Genomic DNA, 26,221 nt, shown 5'->3' on the forward strand with positions numbered 1-26,221 from the left:
ACTTGAGGGGAGCTGAAGTTCTTTAGAGAGAATATCTGTCATGGGGAGCATAGGACAACCTTTACTAAAAGGTAGATAATAAATGAAAAAGATCGGAGAAGGAAATAGTGTTGATAGGCTAATTAAAAAAAGAAAAAAACCTCAAGAACCAAATCGTCTCTAAACGAGACCAATATAATTAGTTTAAAATTGATTCTTTTTTAATTCAATAAAATTTCAAATAAATTTATCATTAATCACTACACTAACGTTAAAGTTATTTAAATTTAGAGTTACTTTTGCAACGAGATATTAACGGTTTTAGTTCATATACTAATTGTGAGAGTATGTTTTTTTTTTTATAAAAAAATAACTTCAATTGTATTTTTTAATTCGAGGTTTTTCATGTTAATTTTGGTGCTTCTAGTTTTATTGATTTTTTTTTAATTTTTATTTATTATTGTTTTACCTAGTAGTGAAAGGGTTTTCCCAAAAAGTAATATCAAAACTTTATGTTTGTAGTTTTTTGAATTTTTTTAGTATACTATGTGGTAGCAATATTGTTTGAACTTCCACATTGTAAAAAAAAATTGGAACATGCTACAATATTTGTAAATGATATGTTGATTTGCTAGGAATGAGACACATATGTCAAACTTATGTGATTTGCTAAGAAAGGCAAATTACTCTTTAGAGATATTTAGATGAATGTGATTGAAAAATCAATCCAGTTATGTTTTCAATTGAGTTTCATTTCAATTGATCCATCAATAGAATTTTATTACGATTGCACTACATTTCATTATGAATCAATAAATGTAACCTAAATGATTGATCCATCAATAAAATTTTATTACAATTGCCCTACTTTCATTATGAATCGGTAAATGTAACATAAATAACGAGAGTTGTATAATAATTTAAAATAATTCACAGTAATTTAATAATGAATTATTACTCTTAATTCAACTAGTAATAAATAATAAATTGATGGAATGAATTGCATAATTGTAATTAATTTATTTTAAAATGAATGTTTTGGTCAAACAAAACGTTATTGATAATTAAATCCTACCTTTTTAATATAGATAGAGACGTAGGCATAGATAGTATAAATATTTATAGTATATATAAAAGGAGGAAAGTTGAGAAAATTTTGGTTATTTAATGGTTTATTGTAATTTACTTTTTTAACTTTATATTTTATTTTAAATTAATTATTGTAATTATTGTCTCATACATATTCACATTTTCTTCTCATAATTTCTGTTGCTAACTTTATTTTTCAATTTGAAGTTCATTATTACAATTATTGTCTCGTTTCTTCCAACCATTCATATTTCTTTCTCATATTAACATTTTTTTTTAAATCTTTTTCAACCTTTCAAAATTCTTCATTTTTAATATTTGGATATAAAAATCCTAATTTTTTTCATTTATGTTCACAAAACATAGCAAAATGTTAAGGGTGAAGAAAAAATCAAATCAAACTTTCTATTCCCTTCAATTTTTTTTTTCATTTTGTTGTTTATTTTCTTTTATATAGAAGTATGTTTGTGTATATTCCTTCATTATATATTTCCTTTTAGTACACAACATAAGTTGAAAAAACTTGAACCACCAACTTCGTGATTGACATGTACATATGTCTATGTTTTTTATGTTTAAATCATGTAATATTGAGAATTTTTTTTAATGTAACTATGGAAATCTTGTTCATGTTTTTTTCTTCATTTAATTTTTTTTGAAAACTATTTTATTAATGAAATGGTTGAGACTTATATTTTGATTTTGTTAAAACAATGCAAATATTATTAGAATATTAAGTATACAAAAAGTGTAAAGTAAGAAATATCAAAGTCTTTCCTTTAATTTTTTACCTACAAAATCATTAAAATAAATTATGATTTCCTATTTATAATTTTAGAAGAAATATGATTTTGGTGGATGTTTTAATATTTCATTATAACTTTTTTTAGTATTGCTTTAGTGGTAATTCTGTCGTTCTAAATCTATGGTCATTTTCACATTTCACAAGATAGAAGTTATATTTCGTTAACTTGTCATCTCCTTAATTAAAAAAAAAAGTTTTGATTCCATAAACGATATTAGTTAATGATCTATGTTATTAGGGCCGTAATGTAACTTTCCCATCATCCATAACTAATATTACATAATGTTATATGTTATTACACAACTAACAACTTTTCTATCTTCCACTTTATTTAAATATATATAGATTAGATGGTTAAGTTTGTAATATGTAAGCTCAAGATGTTAAGAAAAGAATTTTGAATTGTACAAACAAATCAAATTCAAATATACATTCGAAAGATGACAAAATTGTCTCTTTACTGAATAAATTCATTTCCCCCTACTACGATGTAAATATATAAGAAGGATATAAATATGAAAATATCGAAATGACTGTTCCAATTTTATAAAGTTAAGTTAAAACTATAATTTTTTCGTGTGTAATTTTCACGTGCATCGCACACGTTGTTTACTAGTAGATATTAAAAGTGTAACTTCAACCTCGCTACTAGCAATTTTGTTACGATGTTAATTGTTATCTGTTATCAAAAATTTAAAAATAACAATAAGAAGAAGAAGAGTAGTGTAATTGTAACAAATATTATTGGTTTAAGGTAGATTAATCAAAACGAGAATTTGTTCCTAGAGCCAAGACTTGAAACTACACTCTATAGTTTTAAATACACAATTATGTATACATTGTTATTACTTATGACATATTAACATGTATCAATGTGTCTTGATGCTAACCATTGAATTTGAACTAAGATTTAATCAGTGACATGTGTTATTGAATAAGAGATTACACCTAACCATCAAATCTAAACTATGGTTTGATTAGAGACATTTGTTATTGAACAAAAGATCCAAAAATAAAGACGAACCTTTGTAATATGAGATTAAGCCATAAGATCCCGCTATATCCACTCCATGATAGTTAATAATTTGTATAACTAAGTAAAGAACAATGAGTTTGAATGGGTATGGATATGATTTAGGTCCAATTGAAATTTGTAGTGGTGCAATATAGATAGTAGTCTTCAAATTAAAATTTGTCGTGTGATAAATATTTTTTTTTAAATGGATAGTTTTCTTACAATGGAATTAAGACTACATACATTTTATTTAGTTTGAATTTGATTATAGAAAAAAACTTTTTTCAAAAATTCATTTATATTTATATACTTTTCTGCTTAAGATATATTTAAAAAGACTATTTGAATGTCGGTCTAAAATGATTTATTTTTTAAATTAAATACTTAAAAATATATTCCAACACACCATATGATTGTTTTCTAAAACAAAATCGAATTAAATTTGACTAAAAAATTAAATCCTCACCTAATGAAATTAAAAAACTTAAAATTATTCTAAATGTCAAAACTTTTCGAAATGTCGCAATTTATCTATAATAAACTATTATCAATGTGATAAACCTAAATAGTACTTTTTATAGTTCATCGCAAGTAAACTACCATGTTTTGTAACATTTATAGATATTATATCTAAGAATAGTCGATGAAACTTGATAAGAAAAACAGTATATATTTTACCAAACAAGGCTTAGACAACCGTACTAGTAAATTCCGACTACGTCATCAATTCTAAGACACGCATTGTTGGTAGATGACTATGCTATACTAATCCTTTATTTTAAGTTAAGACCAATGTTTATAAAAGAAAATGTTGGCAAAGTAATAATAATAATAATGATAATTATATCCAGTTATATTCAAATTACTTTTTCTCCAAAATAAATAAATAAAACATTCAATTGCTTGGAAATCTCAAATTAGAAATAATCAAACTTTGGATGGATGAAACTTTAGGAAGAAAAATGGTTGGGATGTGAATTCAAAACTCTCAAACAATATTTGCATTAATTTAATCTTCATTATTTTAAAATACATGAATTACTTATATTTTTAATTTTGGTCTTATAACTTTTTGAAAACTGATCATTTCAAAATCTCTAATAGAAATGAAGATATCAAAAACTTACTTTTTAAAGGTACGTAGATCAAGATAAACAAAATTTGAAATTACCGAAACTAAGATGAATGTTTTAAAAGAATAAAGACCGATATAAACCAAATTTAAAAAATAAATAAATAAAAAGGAAGAAAATAATTTTCAAGTGAATTTGATTTTTCTAAAAATTTATCTCACAACAATATTTTTTTCAGGACAAGGGTGAAGTGAAGGAAAGCATTTTTGTTTCTAAAACAAGTAGGGCAGCCTCTTCAAATACAGGAGAGAAAAATCAATTAATTTTCTGCCACATGTCATTGTTTGAATGGGTAGAGCATTTTTGTAGGCGTTTATAACTTTATTTTATGGCTTATTACGGAGTACTTTACTTGTGTTCACATCTCCAATACCGACCTTCAATCGCCCCCTATCATCCCAAACCCACTCTTTAAAAATCCCGCCGTCCACTTCCCCCTTGAAATTCATTCAATTCTGGTCCTCCGACGCTGCACGACGCTCAGACCAGATGTGTTCATTACAAAGAAGTGGTAATATTTTTATCCTAACCCTAACCGGTTCCGGTGAGCACAGATTCAATCCTCAGCTTCTAGATTCTATTCGATCCTCTCTTCGTCAAGTCCGCTCCGATGTTGAATCCGCCGTCTCCACCGACAGTTCCTCTAATTTTGTCCTAATTACCACCGCAGAAGGTAAATTCTTTTCCAATGGCTACGATATCGATTGGGAAAGAACCTCAATGAATCAAATGATTCTCATGGACGATAAATTGAAATCCGTCGTATCTGACCTAATCACGCTTCCGATGCCGACGATCGCTGCTGTTTCCGGCCACGCGTCGGCCGCCGGCTTTATTTTCGCGATGAGTCACGATTACATCGTGATGAGGAGAGATCGTGGATTTCTGTACATGAGCGAACTCGACATTCGTCGAGTGATTCCGCAATGGTTTGCGGTTTTGGTTAAAAGCAGAATCGGATCGGCGGCGGTTCGACGGGAGGTTGTTTTGAAAGCGCCGAAACTGACGGCGGATAAGGCTTTGGAATTGGGGATTATTGACTCTGCCCACGATGGCGCGGAGGAGACCGTTGCGGCTGCCGTGCGATTGGGGGAGGATTTGGTGGCGAGGAAATGGGACGGCCACACTTATGCCGGCAATCGGATGGAGCTGCTGTCTGAGGTTCTGAATGTCATCGGAGCACGTTGTTCCGTCGCAAAGCTTTGACGGTTTGGGAAACCGTGAGAGTGGCAGGTGATGGGTGGCTTTTATCGTTTATATCATTTGAATTAAACTAATAAAGTATTTGTAAAAGGATAGGATAAAGTTGTTGGATAAATGGGAAAATATAGAAAGATGAAAAATAAGTATTCCTAAAAAGATATATTAAGAAAGATAAGTTAATACTATTTTTCAAGTAAAAATATTTGAATTTGAAATTTGTTATTCGTACCTATATGGTTGGGTTAAGCTTCTGGTGATCATGCTTTTAATTATTTAATTTTAGTAAACATACTTTGAGCAAATCTTTAATTTACTCTTTTAAAATTATTTTTATTAAAAATATATTAAAAAGTAGAGAAATCCTTTGTTATAATGTACATATAAATTAAAGAACCATATTCAAAATATTGAATCTTTTTACAAATTTTAGTAAAATTCGTTCAATTATCAATTTAAGTTTTTTTTCTGTATTTTGAATATAGTTTCATTTTTTTATTTATTTATAAATTCAATTTAAACATAAAATACTAATTCGTAGAAAATGATATGCAATTTAACTAAAAGGATTTTGAACATATTCGATTGATTTTAAAATTAAAATGATTTCAGATTCTATTTTTACTAACTTTTTTTTCCTTTGTCAAAATGATCTGATTTTGCAGTAATACATAGGATTTTAGATTTTAGAGTAAGTTGAAACATGAAGTTCTAATACATTAATTTTAATTTTTCCCTTTTCCAAACAAAATAAATAATTTAAAATCAATTTTTAAAATTTCAAATCATAAGAAAGGGTAAAGAACTCATAGAAGTAATTATAAAATTGTTGTTTGTTTGGTATTTTATCTAATGGACATTATGATGCACTCGTTTTAAAGGTTGGAAAAAAGGCTAGACCTAGAATCATTATTCTAAAATATTAAATCATGACTCACACCTAATCAAATCTATCTAATACTTTAATTTTGATTAACACTAAAATTAAAATGTTGAATTCAACCGCCCTCCATTTTTGAAATCTTTACTTCTAAACATATCTACCCAATACTTATTCACTTTATTATTGATTTTTAAATTAAAAAATGATATCGCCTTTTTTTTAAGTCAATGTTATGTTTTCAAAGGTCCAATAATCAAAATTTATGTTTCCAATCATTATAACCATTCCCAAATCTACAAAATTACTATCTCGCTAATAAGAACATCTTAACTAACATTCGAGTATCAAAGCTTGTGGTTTGAATATGCATACTCTCGATTGTTGTACTAAAATAAATATTTTCATTTAAAATCTCTCTATTTTGCTATTTGTTGCCTCATCATCTTTTTTAGACAATGTTTACGGCTTTTACTCGAACTAAAATGACACAAACCCTAAATAATTACGTTATAGACCTTACTAAAATAGTAGGCACATGAAAAACATACTATTGGACTAGAAAAATGGACTATTATAACTTACATTTAATTATATAACTCTTAACACTTCTTAACCAGCTTACTGCCCTAACCAATAACACTTAAGAAACAATTTTTTTGTTAAAGAAAGGTGGGCTTGTCACTTTCCCTCTTCAAACTTGATATCTTGAGGACTGTCGTGCACCTATTTTGGTTTTAGCTTTCTTCGTTTTTAAAAGTCTTTAATCTGGTATATATATGAAATTGCTCGTTTATGAGAATTGAGATTTTTATGCTGCAAAGTGATTTGAGTTTTTAGAGAGAAAATTCTAGAGAGATGTTGGAATATCGTTGCGATTTTTCAAATATTCATGCAATCACAAAAAATACTTCAATATTATTGCATCAACTACTCTTAACACAAAGCAAAACCCACGTTCTTTCATGCATGTAAAAGACTCATAATTTATTTTCTTTTATATCGGAGATCGCCTAGTTGAATTCTTCTCTCTTAAAAATTATAAATTGAAGCTGGACTTTGTGTTACTTAGCTAGTGGAAACCTAATAAATCAATGACAGAATACAAAAGCGTGGGTTCATTTGACTAATTTTGGGGTTGTTTACCGATGTTATACAATTGTCCACGTACAAATCTGTAATGAATATTTTAAATTTATAACAAAATAAAACAATTTGATCGATGGTTGAGGTTTCTCTATTTGATTATTTAACAAACCGAAAATTCTAACTCTTTTTAAGAATGTCATGCAACATCAAGACGTAATTCGCAACATGTTCAATCCCTGACTCATGTTCAATCCCTGACTGTACATTGGCTGGAAGTCCGTATTCGGTGCAGCGTCAGCGGCAAATGACTCGTACCCAGTAGGATCGTTTGACCCAACGTCTGCAAAACTCTCGGTCTGGCCTCTCGTTGCATAATCTTTGCCAAACACGTACGACAGTTCGTCATAGTGGGAAACGACTTATTAAGAAGGCCCTTGGCCGCCAGATGACTCTGTATAAGTGCAATAATAAATTGTTAGTCTATTTTTTAAAATATACTATAGTAATTGTTCAAATGACTAGTAACGCACCTTTACCCAATCGTCGAAAACTTCTTTCTCTCAACGATGCACTTTTGTTCATGATTCCACCCAAAACCACTACAAGTTGGGCCACGCATCTCCGCAATTGCATGGAACATTCTTTTGAACAATTTTATTCGGCTATCGATCGTTGAAGCATGGACATTAGAACTTGGGATCTTGAAGGCCATCATTCTCGCCAGCTGATTTAGGTACCCGGGTCGAAACGTCCCATTATCGGACCTCCACCCACCAGCATTAGCTAACTTCACGAGGCACTCGACGAGGCCTGCCTCTTCCTCTTTAGTCCAATTGTGCTTAGGTAGTCTCGATGAACTTGCCATGCTAGAAATGAAACGCAAACATATTAGTTTCATTAATTTCCTACAATTACATACATAGTACATTCAAGTCGTACTGTATAACAGTTTGCCATTAATTTACTTGCATAATCAATACATTAAAGACAAATATATTCCGAAAACTATGACAAAATAAGACCCAGTGCAAGCACTACTTAAGTATGAAAATGAACGGTGAATATTTAATTGTTCTACTGGTTACGCAACTCCCATTCACTAAACATTTCTTCAGCAAAGTCGTCCCTCCACCGAGTCTACTCATTGGACATCTCTATGTAATGTATGTCATCAGCGGCACTAGTCGAGTGGGTAGAATCAACCTCATCTATGTCGTCCACTATATCAAAAGTTGTCATCTCTCTATTGATAAGGTTGTGGAGGAGACAACATGCGACTATTGTGCGACATTGGACTTCTACAGGGTAGTATGACTTTCCTCGTAGTATTGCCCATCGACCCTTCAAGACGTTGAATGCTCTTTTGATTACATTACGAGCAGACAAATGCTTCATATTGAAGAACTCTTTCGACGTTGAAGGTGCATTTTCAGCACCACGCCATTCCTGCAAGTGGTAGCGTTGGCCTCTGTATGGTGCCAGAAAACCTTCTACATTTGGGTACCCGACATCAACCAGGTATTAATAGCCTGTCATCACATTGCACGATTAAAATGTTGCAACTGTTAATTGTAAAATTGCATTTACAGGTACAATGGCGTTGGTAGTTATCCTTGGGCACCTTTAGGCCATTAGGTCTTGAAATGGCATCACGATAGGTATGTTTCGAGAGGATCTAAGCGAAAACGTGGAGGACAGGCCGCAGACAGTGGGGACGTAATTCGCACCGCGATTGAGTACGGAAATGAACAACTGAACCGCATTGTTGAATGACTTGTCCTAGAACATCAAGACGCAAGCCAAACATGTTAAGAGGTTGTCTGATAGTTGGAGGCCATCCCTGAGCTGACATTGATGGATAGGTGTCGTTTAATGCGTATACTTATGCGTAACGTCGATGACATGAAAGCTTTCCTTAAGGTTTCCAACAATATGAAGTACCGGTATTGCAGCATCATTCTTCAAGAAAATCGATGACTAGTTTGTTTGTTGTATTTGTATTAGTGGCTTTTCTTACTTCGACTACATGTTCTTCTTCTTACTTGTTTTGTCTTATTATCTAAGGATCTTCTCTTTCTCTTCAAGCTTTATGGTTTGTATTTTCATTTCGCTTTCCAATGTAATGGTATCATATTGTTGTATTATCGTATTAATGTACTGTTTTCGTTGAAGTTCTTGTTTACAATATTTCTAAATTGGATACACGTGGAATAATTTGTTTAAATGCGCTAATGAATTTAAGAATTTACGAATTAATTTTGCACGACATAACATAAGAGAAGAAACAAAATTATTAAATGGGACTCAATATAACTATTTTAGAAAATAAATATTTTGTTACTCACAGGGTACGTAAAAAAATATTTGAAAACGTATATACTGAAATATGTTTGGGTTATTCTAATTACATAATTGAATATTGATCATTTAAGAAAAATATTAAATTATATATATTTTATTCTTATATTAACATTCCTTATTAAAAAAAATATCATAAATCCAATTAATGTAATCTTTGCCCCAAACAAGTTTTATAATAATACTTCACTCATAACTTTTCCTCAAAATACATTTTATAATAATACTACAATAATAATCCTTCCCCCAAACACATATTATAATAATACTACAATAATAATCATTTCCTCAAACACATATTATTATAACACTATTATAATAATCCATTTCCCAAACACATACTATCATAACACTACATTTCATATTTCTTCTTCCAAACATATATTATAATATCACTATCAATAATAACTCTTCCTCCAAACACATATTATCATAACACTAGGATTATCATGATCATTTTTCCCCATAATTCTTTTCCTCCCCTAATACACCCTTAAAGCCCCTTGATGTTCTTGTCTACTATACATGTGCCTTTCAAGAGAAAAAAAGAAAAAGTAATACATCCTTCCATTAATTGAGATAATGAGAAATGACTCACGCGAAGGGGGGCCCAGCTTTGTGACAGTGGCAATGACGTAATTTAACAGATAACGAAAGGACACAGATGTAATTCCATGTGAAAAATCAATCTTCACTCCGGTCTGTCTATTCTCTGTTCGCGTATCCAAACACCCCCAAATTCACCCACCTTCTTCCTCAAACTTCCGTTTCCCTTAAACCGCTTCTTCAATCTCCCTCTTCACTGAGCGGGGAGATGGAGATGGAGAAGGAGAAGGAGAAGGAGAAGGAGAAGGAGAAGGAGAAGGAGAAGGAGAAGAACTCCGATGAGCTCACCGTCAAATCCACGCCCTCCAATTCAAAACCTAGCAAAATCAAAGCCTCCGATACCAAAGAAGAAGGCGAATTATCTTCTTCCGACAACGATACACAAACACACGACGTACTTTCTTCTCATTCCCTTTTCTTTTTGTTTTTCTTTATAATCTGCATCCCATTCCTCTTCGTTTTCGTCTTCTTAGATGCTCAAATTGATTGTTCATCTCTTACCATTTTCTTGCTTTCTCTGTTTTTTCCTTGGAATTGAAGGCTTCCTATAGCTTGCTTCATACACTATTCTACTCATTAGAGTTCTAGGTCTGTGTTTATCTTTTAATTAGTAGTGCGTATGTTGTCGAGGTGAGAATAGAGAGACTGCTGTACTTTGAAGCTCGAACGGTTTATCTCTAGCGCCGTAGGGTTAAATGTTTTAGTTCTGACTTGTGAACTCTTGTTATCTTCTGATTTGAATTGCATTTGTGTTTTTAGTTATCATTATGTTTAAGGACACTTTGGACTTGTGAATTTGTTGTCTTTCTTTATAGTCGTATAAGGATTAGCATTTTTTGTAGTATCGTTAATGGATTGGAATCTTTTCTATTCGTGGTATAATTTTTGTATTTCTGTTTTGTATGGCTCATGAGGGATTTTTACTTCTCAGGTACGTCCTGTTTGTTCTACTGTGCCTGCTTCGATTGCGTCACCCATATCATCCAGTCTTCCTCCTAAGGATAAATGTAACCCAGGGATCCAGACTGGTAAGTATTGCCTCAATGCCTCTTATGAACGACTCTGGTTTTTTGTTTTTTTAAGGCATTGTCTTTTATTTTATTAACTCCACCCTTTCACTTTGAATTCTACAACAGTATTAAAAAATTGTTTTGAAACTTATTTTTGTTATGAAGCTTTTGGTATATCTGCAGTATAAATACGTTGGATTTAGTGTTTATGCATATTTTTAAACTAAAGATACTGGACACCTGGGGCTTTCTTTCCTGTGGCAATTTACGTGGATTTAGGTTTACCATGGAGAAATACTTTTCATCTTTACTAAAGTTGAAGTGAGTACACATCTCTTTTCCCTAAGGATCTAAAAGATGTGGATACTAGCTGGGGTTATTTCTAGCTGCGATGTTTGCATTTTAGGTTTCAATGCTTGAATATTTCCTGTCATTCTGGACTTTTGACGGGGTTCTCTAGTTGTTGGTCTTATGAATGAATCTAACGGTGCACTAAACTTTATGGTGGTTTTGTATTAAAAGTACTTTATGATGACCAATATCTGCCACTGACACAGTGAGCTGTTTCTGAAAATAAATTTTCAGCTTCTGCTGATATTTGCCCAAGAACATCCATATCAACTATGTCTCAGAAGATACGTGATAATGCTCAAATTGTAAACAAAGCTAGTACTCCTTGGGGTGCTTCCAGAAAGGCCAATTCGAATCTTGTGATTAGCTTCTCAGATGACAGTGGCAGTGAATTGGAGGAATGTAGTAAAGTGAGAACTTCAAAATCTCATAGTGATGCTGTTAGGCATTTTAAGCCTCCAACTTCAACACTTGATAGATCAAACAAGTTACGGAGTATGACAAGGAACAAAGTAATGGCAAACAAACTGCCTTTGAGTCAAGTGTTTATCCCTTCAATGACCAAGAATCACAAAGCATATTCCAAGGGTGCTGCTGGGCCCTCATTTGCTGAGCAAGGATCTAAAATCAGAGCTTTCAGTGGAAACCTACAGAGCCAAGGGCGTGGAAACGATCAAGGAATGAACTTAAACACTAGTAAGCTGCAGGATTTGCGGCAGCAGATAGCCATTCGTGAAAGCAAATTAAAGCTCAAGTCTGCCCAACAGAACAAGGAGAGCCTTTTAGTTACAAACCAGGATTATATTGTCACAAATTCAAAACCTGATTTGGGTAGGAAGGGGAATAATACTATCTCTCAGTTTCCTCCACTTGGGCCTAAGGAACCAAATGTGAAGCGCATGAAAACCAGCGGGTCCTATTCTTCCAAGCTGAGTTTAAATGAGCAACAACTTCATTCATTGATTGCTGCAAAATTTGTTTGGCCTCAGGAGCCTGGAGAAGAGATACAGAACATTAAGGGCTCTTATAACCAGAAGGGGAAATCCTTGAGTAGAGAAGAGGCCAGTGTGTTGAAGCAGAGTAAGGAAGATATCAAGCATGTGGCTGCTTCACCTTCACTTGGCATTGACCTTGGCAAAGTACAGGATGGTGAATAATTTGTTCATACTGAATAGGAAATTAAATCTTTCAGTTTAGTTCAATCTTACTATTTATGAGGTGCTGCCCTAACTGGTTACCTAAAATGCTGTGCAGATATTACCGACATTGTTGCTAATGGCAATCATTCAGACTTGATTGGCAAGCAGGTGGATCCTCACCCTCTTGTTGTCTTAGATCAAGCTACAGCTCTACCAAATGTTGCATCCAATGTCCAATCTCAGTTCGTAAGTCAATAATTGTATATGCGGCACGATGTCTTTTCTCAATGATGTCCTTTTTGTCAAGTATCTGAAATTCACTATACTTCTCAGAAAATCCAGAAAAGTTGCTTCATTAAACCTTTGTCAATTTCCATCATCTTATGTTTTGACAATATTGCTTGTGGTTTTTCCTAAAATTGTGAAATTCATGGTGAAGTTAATTGAACCATGTCTCATATTTAGGAAACAATAAAATATTTGTTTACATGAATGGATTTATCTTCAAAATTATGTTCCCGTTTATTATACATAGTTTTTCCTTCTTTCTCCTTGAAGCATAATTTGAATATTTGTCTCAACAGGATAATGTTGAGTTTCGCCGTCAGAGTGATGGCCTTCAGCCATCTGCTTCAACTGCAAAATCTTTTGAAGGAACACCTCCTCAATCAGCATACAATGTCAAGATACCAGAGCCATGCAGTAATTTCTTTAAGGTTTATCTTCAAGCTCAACTGTTACATTTGTAGTTTTTTCTTCTCACTCTGTTTTTATGACATGGATTTCCTCTGGATTTCTTATCATTGCAGTCGTTGATCAACTGTAAAAGTTCTGGGACTGCTTTTGGTAATTCATCAAGTTGCTTGGATTTCGGCAATTTTGATCTCCAATCATTGTTTGAAATTGAGGAGTCACTAGACAAGGATCTGGAAGAAGCACAAGATTGCAGGCGCCAATGTGAAATTGAAGAAAGAAATGCTTTCAAAATTTATTCTAGAGCTCAAAGGGCTTTGATTGAGGCTAATTCTAGATGTCTTGATCTTTATAACAAGAGAGAATTATTTTCAGCTCATTTTCACTCTTTTTGCATGAATAATCCTGGTTCAGTCAGTTCTTCAAGACAGCAAGAAGACATGATAATTGACGTGGATCACTTAAATAGTATGTCTGGCAATGCTAATATAACTTCTCCTTTGTATCAGAAGCATTCTGAATATAACAGTTCTACTCGGCTACGTAATGATTTAAATATGCAACATGAAAATGCTGGTCCCATAAATACTTCCAACCTCCATGAGAATGGACAAAATTTGGGGTCTGAACCTGGATCCTGCTCTGACTTAGGTGGTAACACAGTGGATCCATTGCCTTTTAAGGGAAATAATATTGCAGATAGAATTTGCTCTCCATCTGTTAATCCAAACATTTCATTGGATGGAGATGAAGAGTCATTGCCATCTGACCATGAAATGATTGATTCCTATAATGAATGCTACATGAGAAAGAAACACTTTGAAGATGATCAAATGGAGGCATATAACATGTTGAAGAAAAACCACTGTGACAATAATATTGAGGATTCTTTGCGCCTTGAAGCAAAATTAAGGTCTGAACTATTTGCACGTCTAGGAACAAGAAATTTGTCAAAGGCTTGCAATCCATGCAATAACATTCAAACTTCAGTCGAACAGGGGACTGAGAATGATGCTAGGAATGACAGAACTCAGCAAAATAATACAGAACTAACAGTAGGTTTAGCAGTTGGAAGTGACGTCGACCTCATAAGTAAGAAGAATGAGAGTGCCTTACTATCAGGAAAGGGAGATCAACAGTTTGGTTTTGGAGGTAACTTTATCTTCAGGAATGAGACTTATGCTTCTTCATCATATGTGATCTTCAAGGCATGTTTGAAGTGGCTTTTAAAGATACCTTTTCTACTGTTCCCATGTTATACATGTTATTTTAGGTAAACATCTTTTACCGAAAATTGATCATTGCCTCGGTCCTTTTCATGAAGGTCGGTTCTGGAGTTCTCTTTGAATTGAAAAATATGGCCATGTGTGCAAATATACTTTAGATTTAAATTGGGGCCATTTATTCTTTTGCTCAGGTAGAAGTAGACTTTTGTGAACTTAAATTTTGACGTGTTGAGTCTATTTCTGAGTAAAAAATTAATATAGATAGAGCTTGTCAACTTGAAGTCTTTGAGTCTATTTTTTTTCATATCGTTCTTTGAGTGTATTCCTAGATCTTTAAAGCTTAGGGTGGAAGGGGCCTAAAAGTGCTAGTATTTGTGGAATTGTGTGGTTAGGGCATTGTTGTGGAATATTTGGCTGGAAAGGAATTCAAGCACCACTTCTTGGAAAAATTGTTATGGTTAGAGTATTGCTCTCTTCTTTTGATTTTGTTTTTGGAAAAAATTGCCTCTCCTCTCTCTCTTTCTCCCTTCTTACATCATCGGTTTTACTAAGAAGAATACATATCATTGAACATAATCTGACAGATCAGGTAGTTGCTGGTTAGAAAATTATTTATGGCCCTCCTTGTCTTGGCATCATTGCCTTGCAAATACTTTTCCCACATTTCTAAGAGGTTTAATTAGCAAATGATTTTGGCCTTTGGTATCTACTCATGAAACCTCAGTGCATGATGCTTCACTTTTTTTCTCTCAGTATTGCTCATTTCAAACTATTGATTGTGGATGCTCTGTTAACTTAAACCTCCATTAGCTGTACATATTGCCATAAAATGAATCGATGGGGAATCATGAGTTAAAGAGATAAGCCATAACTTGGTTGTTTTTGAGTTTATCTGTTCAAGATTTAGTCTCTTGCTGATTATGGTATTGATAATTTTTTCTCATTTCAAAATAATATAAATATTTTGAGCCTTTTTTACTCTTAAGCTGTGGTTCAGATGGTAGTTTTGTCAGATTAGTTGAGAGTGAATTATGGTTAAAAACGACTTAGTGAAATACTGAGGATTATGCTTAGAATATTTACTTCCTTATGCAGGCACAGATAGATGCAAAACCCCAGATGAGATCCATGGTCCTTATCATTTTGAGAACTTGCCATCAGAGACTCCGGATTTAACAGACTCTGATGACAATGAACCATTCAGTAGAGAAGGATCTTGCTCCAAAACTACTTTTAGTTTTACACCTTTGACTATGAACAGTGTTCTGCAACACATGAAGGTCATATCCTCGGTTAGTATAGAAGTCTTGCTCTCTAGAACTCTTAATCTTGGTTTCCCTGAAGACGGTGATTCTTTGGAAGTGGATCGAATCCACTGGAGAAAATTTATAGAGAACTCTGTCCATGAGATTGTCAGACCCATGTTACAGAGTGATGGCTCTTATACTGACGATCTAGCGATTGATCCATCGTGGCCACTTTGCATGTATGAACTCCGTGGAAAATGCAACAATGATGAATGTCCTTGGCAACACATGAAGGACTTCTCTTTTGCCAATAGAAGGCAGTGTCAGCATGGCCACATCAACTCTTCTGGTACGATGATTCTGATGATCGTTTAATTAGATGGTTCAAATTCTGTAGACTTTTCATCTTCATTTTTTTTTTCAAATTCTTGCAACGGACTATCATTTTCTTCAGATGAAACAAAAGTCTTCAAGTATGAAGATCGAATGACTCCTCCAACTTACCTGGTTGGCATAGATATTCTAAAAGCTGATTCACGTTCATATGGCCCTGTTTTAGCTCAGAGAAGTAGTCAATGCTGGCAAAACTTTTTTAGTATTTCTTTGACGTTACCAAATTTGCTCCGAAAGGATGCTTCTGCTGATGGGCTATTTCTACATGATGCTCGTATAGAGGCCAAGGGAAGTTGGAATAGACCATCATCATACTTTCAGAGGGGAGGCTCTGTATTGGTTTGTTATTACTCCTTATATATGCCCTTGGTTCAGTCTGCAGCTGAACATTTTTTTTTCCTGTTCTTTTCCTCTTGAAATGTGGCACACGATGGCTGTGTTGAACTAATTAACTAATTTGTATTGAGTTCCTTTATCTCTCCTCTGTCATGCATGGCTGCATACCTTCTTATTGTTTTTGGATCAGAAATATCTATTTAACTTTCATCGCATGCTGTGATCACAGTACTTTATCACTGCCACTTTCTTCAGTGAAAGTTCATTTTGAATGGAGTTTTGCCTAAACTATCATAACTTTTTTCTTAGTGTAACTTTAAAGTGCGCCATCATATCTGAACTATCTGATTTCGGGAAACAGGTTACTCTTGCCTTGCTCAAATCGTGGCATTTAATTTTAGTATTTTAAACTGGGAAATATCGTGTTTTCTTCTCCTCCTTTTTGCACACACACACATGTATGTAGTCTGCACAGGAGTATTTCAGTTCTCCTTTTTGCATATTGTTATTATATGAAGATGTTGCCTTTTATTTTTTATGCTTGTACTTGATGTTTCCTCTTTTTTCCCCTTTTCTTTTTTACATGAAAATAAAGTTGTCCTTTTTTAATTTTTGTGACGTTATGATTCTGGTCTTTGAAGGTTTCTTTTACATATTACTGATAACTGATCCTTAACATCTTCCTGTTGTTTGGTCCATGATCTCACTTACACTGACTTTTCTTGCGACTGCTGTAAAGTTTTCTGTCACTGATTCTTAAAACAGAACATTAACCGTCTTTCTGTTGTTTGATCCATGATCTCATTGTGGCAACTTCTTACAAAGTAGAGTCAGCTGAAACAGGGTGATGAGAACCTAGCTCTGGAAACAGCTCTAACTATTATTAATCAGGAAACAAACAGTCGAGAGGGCATGAAAAAGGTAATGTTTTTTTATTGTTATTCATTCTTCTGTTGATTCTTGCTTGTGTGAACCATGTTGCAATACAATTGGAAATATTTGTACTTGCAGGCTCTTCCTGTACTGTCGCGTGCTGTAGAGAACAATCCAAAATCTATAGCTCTCTGGGCCGTTTACCTTCTAATATTCTATAGCTATACTACAACTGGAGGGAAGGATGACATGTTCTCTTATGCGGTATGCATTATTATATTTGTTCTTCTCTGCTGCGTAATATAATCCGGATGTAAGAAAGTACTGCAAAAACGTTTCTAAAGATATTAATTAAATCTATGTATTAGAATATATAGTAGAAAGATCAAACAAGATTTGCGATGTCAAAGATTTCTGCCTTTATCAACATTTAGTAAACACTAGTTATCATTTTGGTGGTGCTGACTGTCAGTACAAGTTATTTTTGGTTGTTATCGACTTTATAAAGTGAGGACTAAAACATAATATGTTTTTTCATCTACTTGGTGATATACACTATAATGTAAAAACTACGATAAAGTTTCTAGTATTTTGAAAACTGTCCATCTTTGAAGTAACATTGAAGTTACAAAAAAGCTGTCATTGCTTAACAAGGGAGAAAGATAAACCAGATGTTTACTGGATGAAAAATCTCTAGAAAGCTACTTCTTCTGTTTGTTTTGTTTTGTATTTTTATAATAAAAAATAAAAAAATAAATTAAATAAAAAATAAAAATAAAAATCTCTAAAAAGAAGAAATTAGAAGTATTGAAAGCAATTAACAACAACCCGAGACTTACGTGGAAACCCGAGAACCGGGAGAAAAACCACGATACTTTAGTTTTTATTATTTTTCTTATGAACAAAAACAATAGGTACAAAGGGAGTATAAATAGAGTACAATAGGAATAAGAAAGGAAAAGATTTAGGAAATATTTAGGAAATAAAATCTTATATTTTATTTTTTCCAAAAGTACTAATTCTAACACTCCCCCTCAAGTTGGGAGGTAAATATCAATGAGTCCCAACTTGCTAACGCAAAGGTCGAAGTGTGGTCGGAGAAGCCCCTTGGTAAGAACATCAGCAATCTGTTGGCTTGAAGGAATGTACGGAATGCATATGCTTCCACTGTCAAGTCTTTCTTTGATGAAATGCCGATCAATCTCAACATGTTTAGTTCTATCATGTTGCACTGGGTTGTTAGCAATACTAATAGCGGCTTTATTATCACAAAAAAGCTTCAATGGTGTCTCACATTCCTGATGAAGATCTGACAAGACTTTCTGGAGCCAAATTTCCTCACATATTCCCAGACTCATAGCTCTGTATTCAGCCTCAGCACTGCTCCTGGCCACAACACTTTGCTTCTTACTCCTCCAAGTTACAAGATTGCCCCAAACAAAGGTACAATAACCGGATGTAGACTTTCTATCAATAACAGATCCTGCCCAATCTGAGTCAGTATATGCCTCAATGGTCTTTCTATTTGTTTTTCTAAACATCAACCCTTTACCAGGTGTATTTTTCAAGTATCTCACGATTCTGTTAACAGCTTCCATATGTTTCTCATAGGGAGCCTGCATAAACTGGCTGACAACACTCACAGCAAAGGAAATATCCGGACGAGTATGGGATAAGTAAATTAATTTACCTACAAGGCGCTGATATTGTTCTTTATCAACTGGAACTTGATCATCAGAGTTTCCTAGTTTACAGTTGAATTCAATAGGAGTATCAGCAGGACGACATCCCAACATACCTGTCTCGGTTAGCAAATCAAGGGTGTATTTTCTCTGAGACACGGAAATACCTTCTTTTGATCTAGCCACCTCCATTCCAAGGAAATATTTCAGATTTCCCAAGTCTTTGATTTCAAATTCATCACCCATTCTCTGCTTTAGTTGACTGATTTCTGTTTGATCATCTCCAGTCAAAACAATGTCATCCACATAAACAATTAGAATAGCTATCTTTCCTGTTTTGGAAGCCTTTGTAAATAAAGTATGGTCAGAGTGCCCTTGACTGTACCCTTGGGACTTGACAAAGGTAGTGAATCTGTCAAACCATGCTCTCGGAGACTGTTTCAGACCATATAGAGATTTTTGGAGTTTACACACCTCCTGACCAAATTGGGCTTCAAATCCTGGTGGGGGGCTCATGTAGACTTCCTCCACAAGGTCTCCATTCAAAAAAGCATTCTTAACATCCGGCTGGTATAGAGGCCAATCTTTGTTCACAGCAACAGATAGCAGGACTCTAACAGTATTCAATTTAGCAACTGGAGAAAAAGTTTCCGAATAGTCAATACCATAGGTTTGAGTGAACCCCTTTGCAACTAACCTTGCCTTGTGTCTATCAAGCGTACCATCTGCTTTGTATTTGAGAGAGAATACCCATTTGCATCCTACAGTTTTATGTCCCTTGGGTAGAGCACAGATCTCCCAAGTTCTATTCTTTTCGAGAGCCTTCATCTCTTCCATAACAACATTCTTCCATTCAGGACACTCTAGAGCAGTGTAGATATTTTTCGGTATTATGGTAGAGTCAAGGTTTGCTGTAAATGCTCTAAACTGTGGAGAGAGATTATCATAGGAAACATAGTTGCAAATGGGATGTTTAGTGCATGATCTGGTACCTTTTCTCAATGCAATTGGAATGTCAAGAGAGGGATCATACTCATCAAGTTTTCTTGTATGACCCTGTTCAGCTTCATCGTTACTGGTTTCTATTCTAACCTCAGTCTCATCATCACGGTTCTTTTCTTCCATATTTTCAAGAACAGCAACATCAGACTTGTCATTCTCACTCATTGTATTATTAGTACAAGGTTTTGTAGGGTTTTCCATACCTTGGTCTCGAGGAGGTTCGAAATTTTGGACTGGAGCCGGCGGTTGACTAGTAGGGGACCCAACTTCCTTTCTGAGATTCCTCCTGTAATATGTTTTCCAGGGAACTTGGTTTGTGGGTAAGATTATGGGATGAGGATCAATGTCAGACACGGTAATAAGAGTAGGTTCAATAAATTCAAAGGTGTTGTTAGACTCTTCACTCACATTCTCCCCCTGAAGATGGCTAGCAGGAAAGTAGGGTCGGTTTTCACAGAAAGTAACGTCCATAGTGACAAAATATTTCCTAGACGGCGGGTGAAAACATTTATAACCGTGTTGGTGAAGGGGATACCCAACAAACACACAGGCCTGAGCCCGAGGGGTAAATTTGGTCTGATTAGGGCCGAAATTATGGACATAGGCGGTGCACCCAAACACACGAAGAGGAACCTCAGAAACAAGACGAGTAGAGGGGTAAGACTCCTTAAGACAATCTAAGGGAGTCTGAAGGTGGAGGATACGAGAAGGCATTCTATTGATTAAGTGAGCAGCTGTAAGAATAGCATCTCCCCACAGGTATGATGGAAGGGAAGTGGAAAGCATAAGTGAGCGGGCTACTTCCACAAGGTGTCGGTTTTTTCGTTCGGCCACTCCATTTTGTTGAGGAGTGTAGGCACATGAGGTTTGGTGAACAATCCCCTTGGAGGCTAGAAATTCACTAAGGTTATGGTTTTGGAATTCCCGACCATTATCACTTCGAAGAATTGCAATTTTTGTATGAAATTGTGTTTTGATAGTATGATAGAAGTTTTGGAAAATGGATGGAACCTCGGATTTATCTGAGATAAGGTAGACCCAGGTGAGACGGGTATGGTCATCAATGAAAGTTACAAACCACCGCTTTCCCGAGGAGGTGGTGACCTTGGAAGGACCCCAAACGTCACTATGGATGAGGTTAAACGGTTGTGTAGGTTTATATGGTTGTGAGGGAAAAGAGACTCGATGTTGTTTTGCCCGGATACACACATCACAAGATAGAGAAGAGACATCAACTTTAGAAAAAAGGTGGGGAAATAAATGTTGCATATATGTAAAGTTTGGGTGGCCCAGTCGAAAATGCCACAACATACAGTCTTGTTCAGAAGTGCTAAAGTAGGATGACAGTAAACTAACCCTAGACAAACTACTACATGAGGTATCATCATCAAGGATGTAAAGTCCCCTGCTATGCCGGGCAGTGCCAATCGTCCTCCCCGAGCTCATGTCCTGAAAATAAACCGATTCAGGTAAGAAGATAGCTTTACAATGCAACTCACGAGTGATCTTGCTTATAGATAACAAATTGTAAGACAGTTTAGGGACATGCAAAACATTCTGGAGAGCAAAACCGTCAAAGGGAACTATTTGTCCTTTGCCAGCGATCGGAGCTAGAGAGCCATCGGCTATTCGGATTTTTTCATTACCGGCACACGGGGCATATGAGATAAAGTGTTCTGAAGAACCTGTCAAGTGATCTGTAGCCCCCGAGTCTAAGATCCAGGGATTCTTCCCATCAACGCTAATAAGCCCAAGGGACTGAGGCATACCTGACTGAGCAATGGCACCCAGAGTCGGAGTCTTGGTCTGGCTCACAGTAGGATCAGTTGATTGAGAAGTGCTAGCAGGTGTAGTCTCACTAATGTAGGCACGTCCTGAGTTCTGTTTCTCGTTGGAGGACCGTTTCTTACCTCCTGGGGGACGACCGTGGAGTTTCCAACACTGATCCTTGGTGTGCCATTGTTTCTTGCAGTGCTCACACACAGGAATTGACTTCCCATTATTCTTGTCACTGTCATGATTTGAGGACCGAGCGCTAAAGGCTGCGGAGTCAATGGTAGGGGTAGTCAATACACCCATGGCATTAGTGCGATCCTCTTCCAGGCGGACTTCAAAACAAACTTCCATTAGGGAGGGAAGAGGTCTTTGTCCGAGTATACGACCACAAACATTATCAAATTTGGGATTAAGTCCTGCAAGGAAGTCATAAACACGGTCAGCCTCTTCAAGTTTAGCATATTGTGTACTGTCATTTGGTGTGTCCCAAACTGTCTCTCTGCACAAATCCATCTCTTGCCAGAGGAGAGAGAGCTTGTTAAAATAGGTAGTTACGTCCAAGGTCCCTTGTTTGCAATTATGGACCTGTTTTCGCAGTGTATATAACCGAGAGGCATTCTGTCGTTTCGAGTAAAGGGTCTGAGTTGTATCCCACAAATCTTTTGCTGTGGCTGCATATAGTAAAGGCTTGCCGATCTGTGGTTCCATACTATTAATCAGCATGGACCGAATAAGTGAGTCCTCTCCTTTCCAGAGTCGTTCCAAGGCGTCTCCCGGTGGAGGACGTACAGTCTCTCCAGTTAAGAATCCGAACTGGTATCGACCTTCGAGGAACATCTTTATTGATTGGGACCAAGAAAAATAATTTTGACCATTTAATTTTTCGCCTGAAAAATTCCCTGTAGACGAACCCAAAGAGCCAGTTATATAATTTGACTGTGAATTAGGGAACGAAGTTATCGGGTTCTTGGAATACATCGGCAACTCGGTTGGTTTGGAATGCGTTGAAGATTCGCCCGCTTCAATGTCCGATCTGTTTTGGGGTTGATCAATTCCGTTACCAGAAAACAGCGGTTGCTGTAAAGGGTCAACGTACAGCTGCTGCTTACTGTACTGATTTGACAAATTTACGGTTGAGGGATGCTGTCCGGAGCTCGTAGACGGCGCATGAGGATGCGGATGGCCGGAAGGGTTTGACGGCTGGACATCCGACGGTGCGTAGAAGGGAACGGGATGGGCGGTGACGTGAAACGGCGGCGGCGCGTGGGCCCACGCGCCGGACACGAGCGGCGTGTGAATCAACTTCTGGTCAGACGGCGGCGCGTACGGCTGCGGAACCACTCCCGTTGGGTAGATCGGCGGTTTCTGTAGGTTCTGGAGCAGTTTCTCCATGGCGGCGGCGGCGGCGGCGGCGACGGGTTCAGTTTCGATCTGGGTTTCTCCTAGGTTATTTTCTAGGGTTTCGTTATTGCTTTGCTCTGATACCATATTGAAAGCAATTAACAACAACCCGAGACTTACGTGGAAACCCGAGAACCGGGAGAAAAACCACGATACTTTAGTTTTTATTATTTTTCTTATGAACAAAAACAATAGGTACAAAGGGAGTATAAATAGAGTACAATAGGAATAAGAAAGGAAAAGATTTAGGAAATATTTAGGAAATAAAATCTTATATTTTATTTTTTCCAAAAGTACTAATTCTTAACAAGAAGTATAAAATATTTTAGACAACGGGCTAGAAGAGTTAATTCTACTTTGGTAAGTGGTGTACATATGTTATGAACCATAACTAATGATCTCTGAGAACCTTTTATTCCAGCTGAAGTATGGTCTTTGGGTCCTGTCTAGTTCTTTTCCTTTTAAAAAACTCTCCTTGTACTCATATCACCTGTATGATTCAATGCTGAGTCATCTCTTCGTCCATACTTGAATTGGTGGGCACTTCTGTCCATTTTTTATTCTTACTCGCTTAATCAAGCATTGTGTGGAAATCCTTTGTTCTTGTTGTTCAGGTCAAGCATAATGGGCAATCTTATGAACTTTGGCTCATGTACATTAATAGCCGCATGAATCTTGATGCTCGCTTGGCTGCATATGGCTCTGCAATTTCTGCACTTTGCGACAATATATTTAGTCATAACTTGGATGGGAAAGATGCTAGTGCCCATATCCTGGACCTGATTTTACAGATGACAAATTGTTTGTGTATGTCTGGGAATGTCGAGAAGGCTATTCAAAGGATTTTTGGACTTCTTCAAGTTGCTATGGATTCTGATGAGCCTTATTCTTTTATGCATTCTGATATGCTCACATGCTTAAATATATCTGACAAATGTATTTTCTGGGTTTGTGTTGTGTATTTAGTTCTTTACAGGAAACTGCCTCATGCTATAGTGCAGCAGCTTGAATGTGAGAAAGAACTGATCGAGATTGAATGGCCTGCTGTTCAATTGACAAATGGTGAGAAGCTAAGGGCTTCTAGGGTAGTCAAGAAAGTAGTAGATTTTGCCGATTCATGCTTGAACAATGAATCACCTGAGAGTAAATGCTACCAAAAATCCATTCAAATGTTTGCTGTCAATCATATAAGGTGCTTGATGGCATTTGAGGACATAGAATTCAGTAGGAACTTGTTGGATAAGTACGTTAAACTTTATCCATCTTGCCCAGAACTTATTTTGCTTGATATACGGGCAAGGAAACATGATTTTGGGGATGCGACTGTTGTGGCATTTGAACAGGCAATCAGGTACTGGCCGAAAGAAGTACCTGGAATCCAGTGCATCTGGAATCAATATGCTGAATATTTACTTCGGAATGGGAGGATCAAATGTACTGAAGAACTAATGGCCCGTTGGTTTAACTCTACTTCGGAGATGGATTGTTCTAAAACTAGAACACCAGTTAATAGTGACTGCGACTCCTTGCACCTGCTAGATCATGCTTCAGGATCAATTGTACGTGCATTAGATTGCAGTCCCAGTGAGGTGGATGTGGTGTTTTGGTATCTTAATCATTCCGTTCACAAATTACTGGTGAATGACCAATTAGAAGCCCGTTTGGCCTTCGACAATGCTCTGAGGGCTGCTAGTGCTGGTACTTTTAGATATTGCATGAGAGAATATGCTATGTTTTTGCTTACTGACGAGTCTTTGTTGAATGAGGCTGCTTCTGTTGGTGGAATAAGAAGCATCTTAGAGGGTTATCTCAACGATGCTCGAGCTTTCCCAGTTTGCGAACCCTTGTCCAGAAGATTCATCAATGATATCAAGAAGCCACGAGTTCGACTTCTCGTCAGTAACACACTGTCTCCAATTTCTCCAGATGTTTCTCTAGTTAACTGTATTCTTGAAGTTTGGTATGGGCCATCTCTTTTACCCCAAAAATTTAACAAACCAAAGGAATTGGTGGATTTCGTGGAAACTATCTTAGAGATGTTGCCTTCTAACTATCAGTTGGTACTTTCTGTCTGTAAGCAATTAAGCAATGGCGACAACTACTCTTCCCAAGCTGCCTCTCCCAGCCTTATTTTCTGGGCCTGCTCGAATTTGATCACTGCAATTTTTAATTGTGTCCCAATACCACCAGAGTTCATTTGGGTAGAAGCTGCTAATATTTTGGTCAATGTTAAAGGTCTTGAAGCCATAACTGAGAGGTTTCACAAAAGAGCTTTATCCGTCTACCCATTCTCTGTTCAGCTGTGGAAATCATATTACAGCATGTGTAAAACTAGAGGAGATACAAGTACTGTTCTGCAAGAAGTAAACGAAAGGGGAATCGAACTCAATGAGCCTTCGTGATAGAGTTTCACCTTCATTTGGTAGGATCAGTAAAATTACAGAAAAACTAGGATCAGTTTTTAGTTATGGGAGAAGCCTCAGTGTACAGATAGTTCACCTCATACCGTTTTATCATACATGCTAGGCTCGGTAGTTTCCCCAGTTTTGTTAAGTGGTAGAGAGCTGATTGCGGCTAGGAATTAGATACTAATACAAATACTTGCACAAAGAAAAACTTGGTGGAAAAATGGCCTTTTGTTTCCATCTGTAAAGTCATCGAGACCTTATTGGAACTGGATTTGTTGAGGGCATCATCATCAGATTTCTCAGCCAGTTGCTTGCTCTGACCGTTCGGCTATTTCCAAAAGGTGTGTCGTCGAAGTCAGGTTTTCCTCCATTTTTTTTTGGTAGCTCACATTGTTTACTTTTGTTCCCTGCTTGCTAGAGTTAATTTCTTTGATTGACCCTACCCATTTGAATGTAAGTACTAACCATTTTTAGGTTTAAATATGATAAGGATGGTATAAATGAAATGCTATACTCGATGTTCATCGTCA

At 35.8% G+C, this 26,221-nt stretch overlaps 2 protein-coding genes across 2 annotated transcripts; both read left to right on the forward strand.

Moving 5' to 3' along the window:
• Window positions 1-4,165: 4,165 nt before the first annotated feature.
• Window positions 4,166-5,439, forward strand: LOC103501637 (enoyl-CoA delta isomerase 1, peroxisomal). Its single transcript, XM_008465253.3, has one exon. It carries the CDS (start codon window positions 4,511-4,513, stop codon window positions 5,225-5,227), a length of 717 nt encoding a protein of 238 aa, XP_008463475.2. The 5' UTR covers window positions 4,166-4,510; the 3' UTR covers window positions 5,228-5,439.
• A 4,834-nt stretch (window positions 5,440-10,273) lies between these two features.
• LOC103501638 (uncharacterized) lies at window positions 10,274-26,221 on the forward strand. The gene is made up of 11 exons (XM_008465254.3): window positions 10,274-10,548; window positions 11,086-11,182; window positions 11,750-12,664; window positions 12,770-12,900; window positions 13,239-13,370; window positions 13,464-14,499; window positions 15,669-16,169; window positions 16,275-16,552; window positions 17,378-17,470; window positions 17,561-17,686; window positions 23,898-26,221. Exons 1-11 carry the CDS (start codon window positions 10,363-10,365, stop codon window positions 25,683-25,685), a joined length of 5,283 nt encoding a protein of 1,760 aa, XP_008463476.2. The 5' UTR covers window positions 10,274-10,362; the 3' UTR covers window positions 25,686-26,221.

This window comes from Cucumis melo, chromosome 9, assembly GCF_025177605.1.
Source record: "Cucumis melo cultivar AY chromosome 9, USDA_Cmelo_AY_1.0, whole genome shotgun sequence".
NCBI lineage: Eukaryota > Viridiplantae > Streptophyta > Magnoliopsida > Cucurbitales > Cucurbitaceae > Cucumis > Cucumis melo.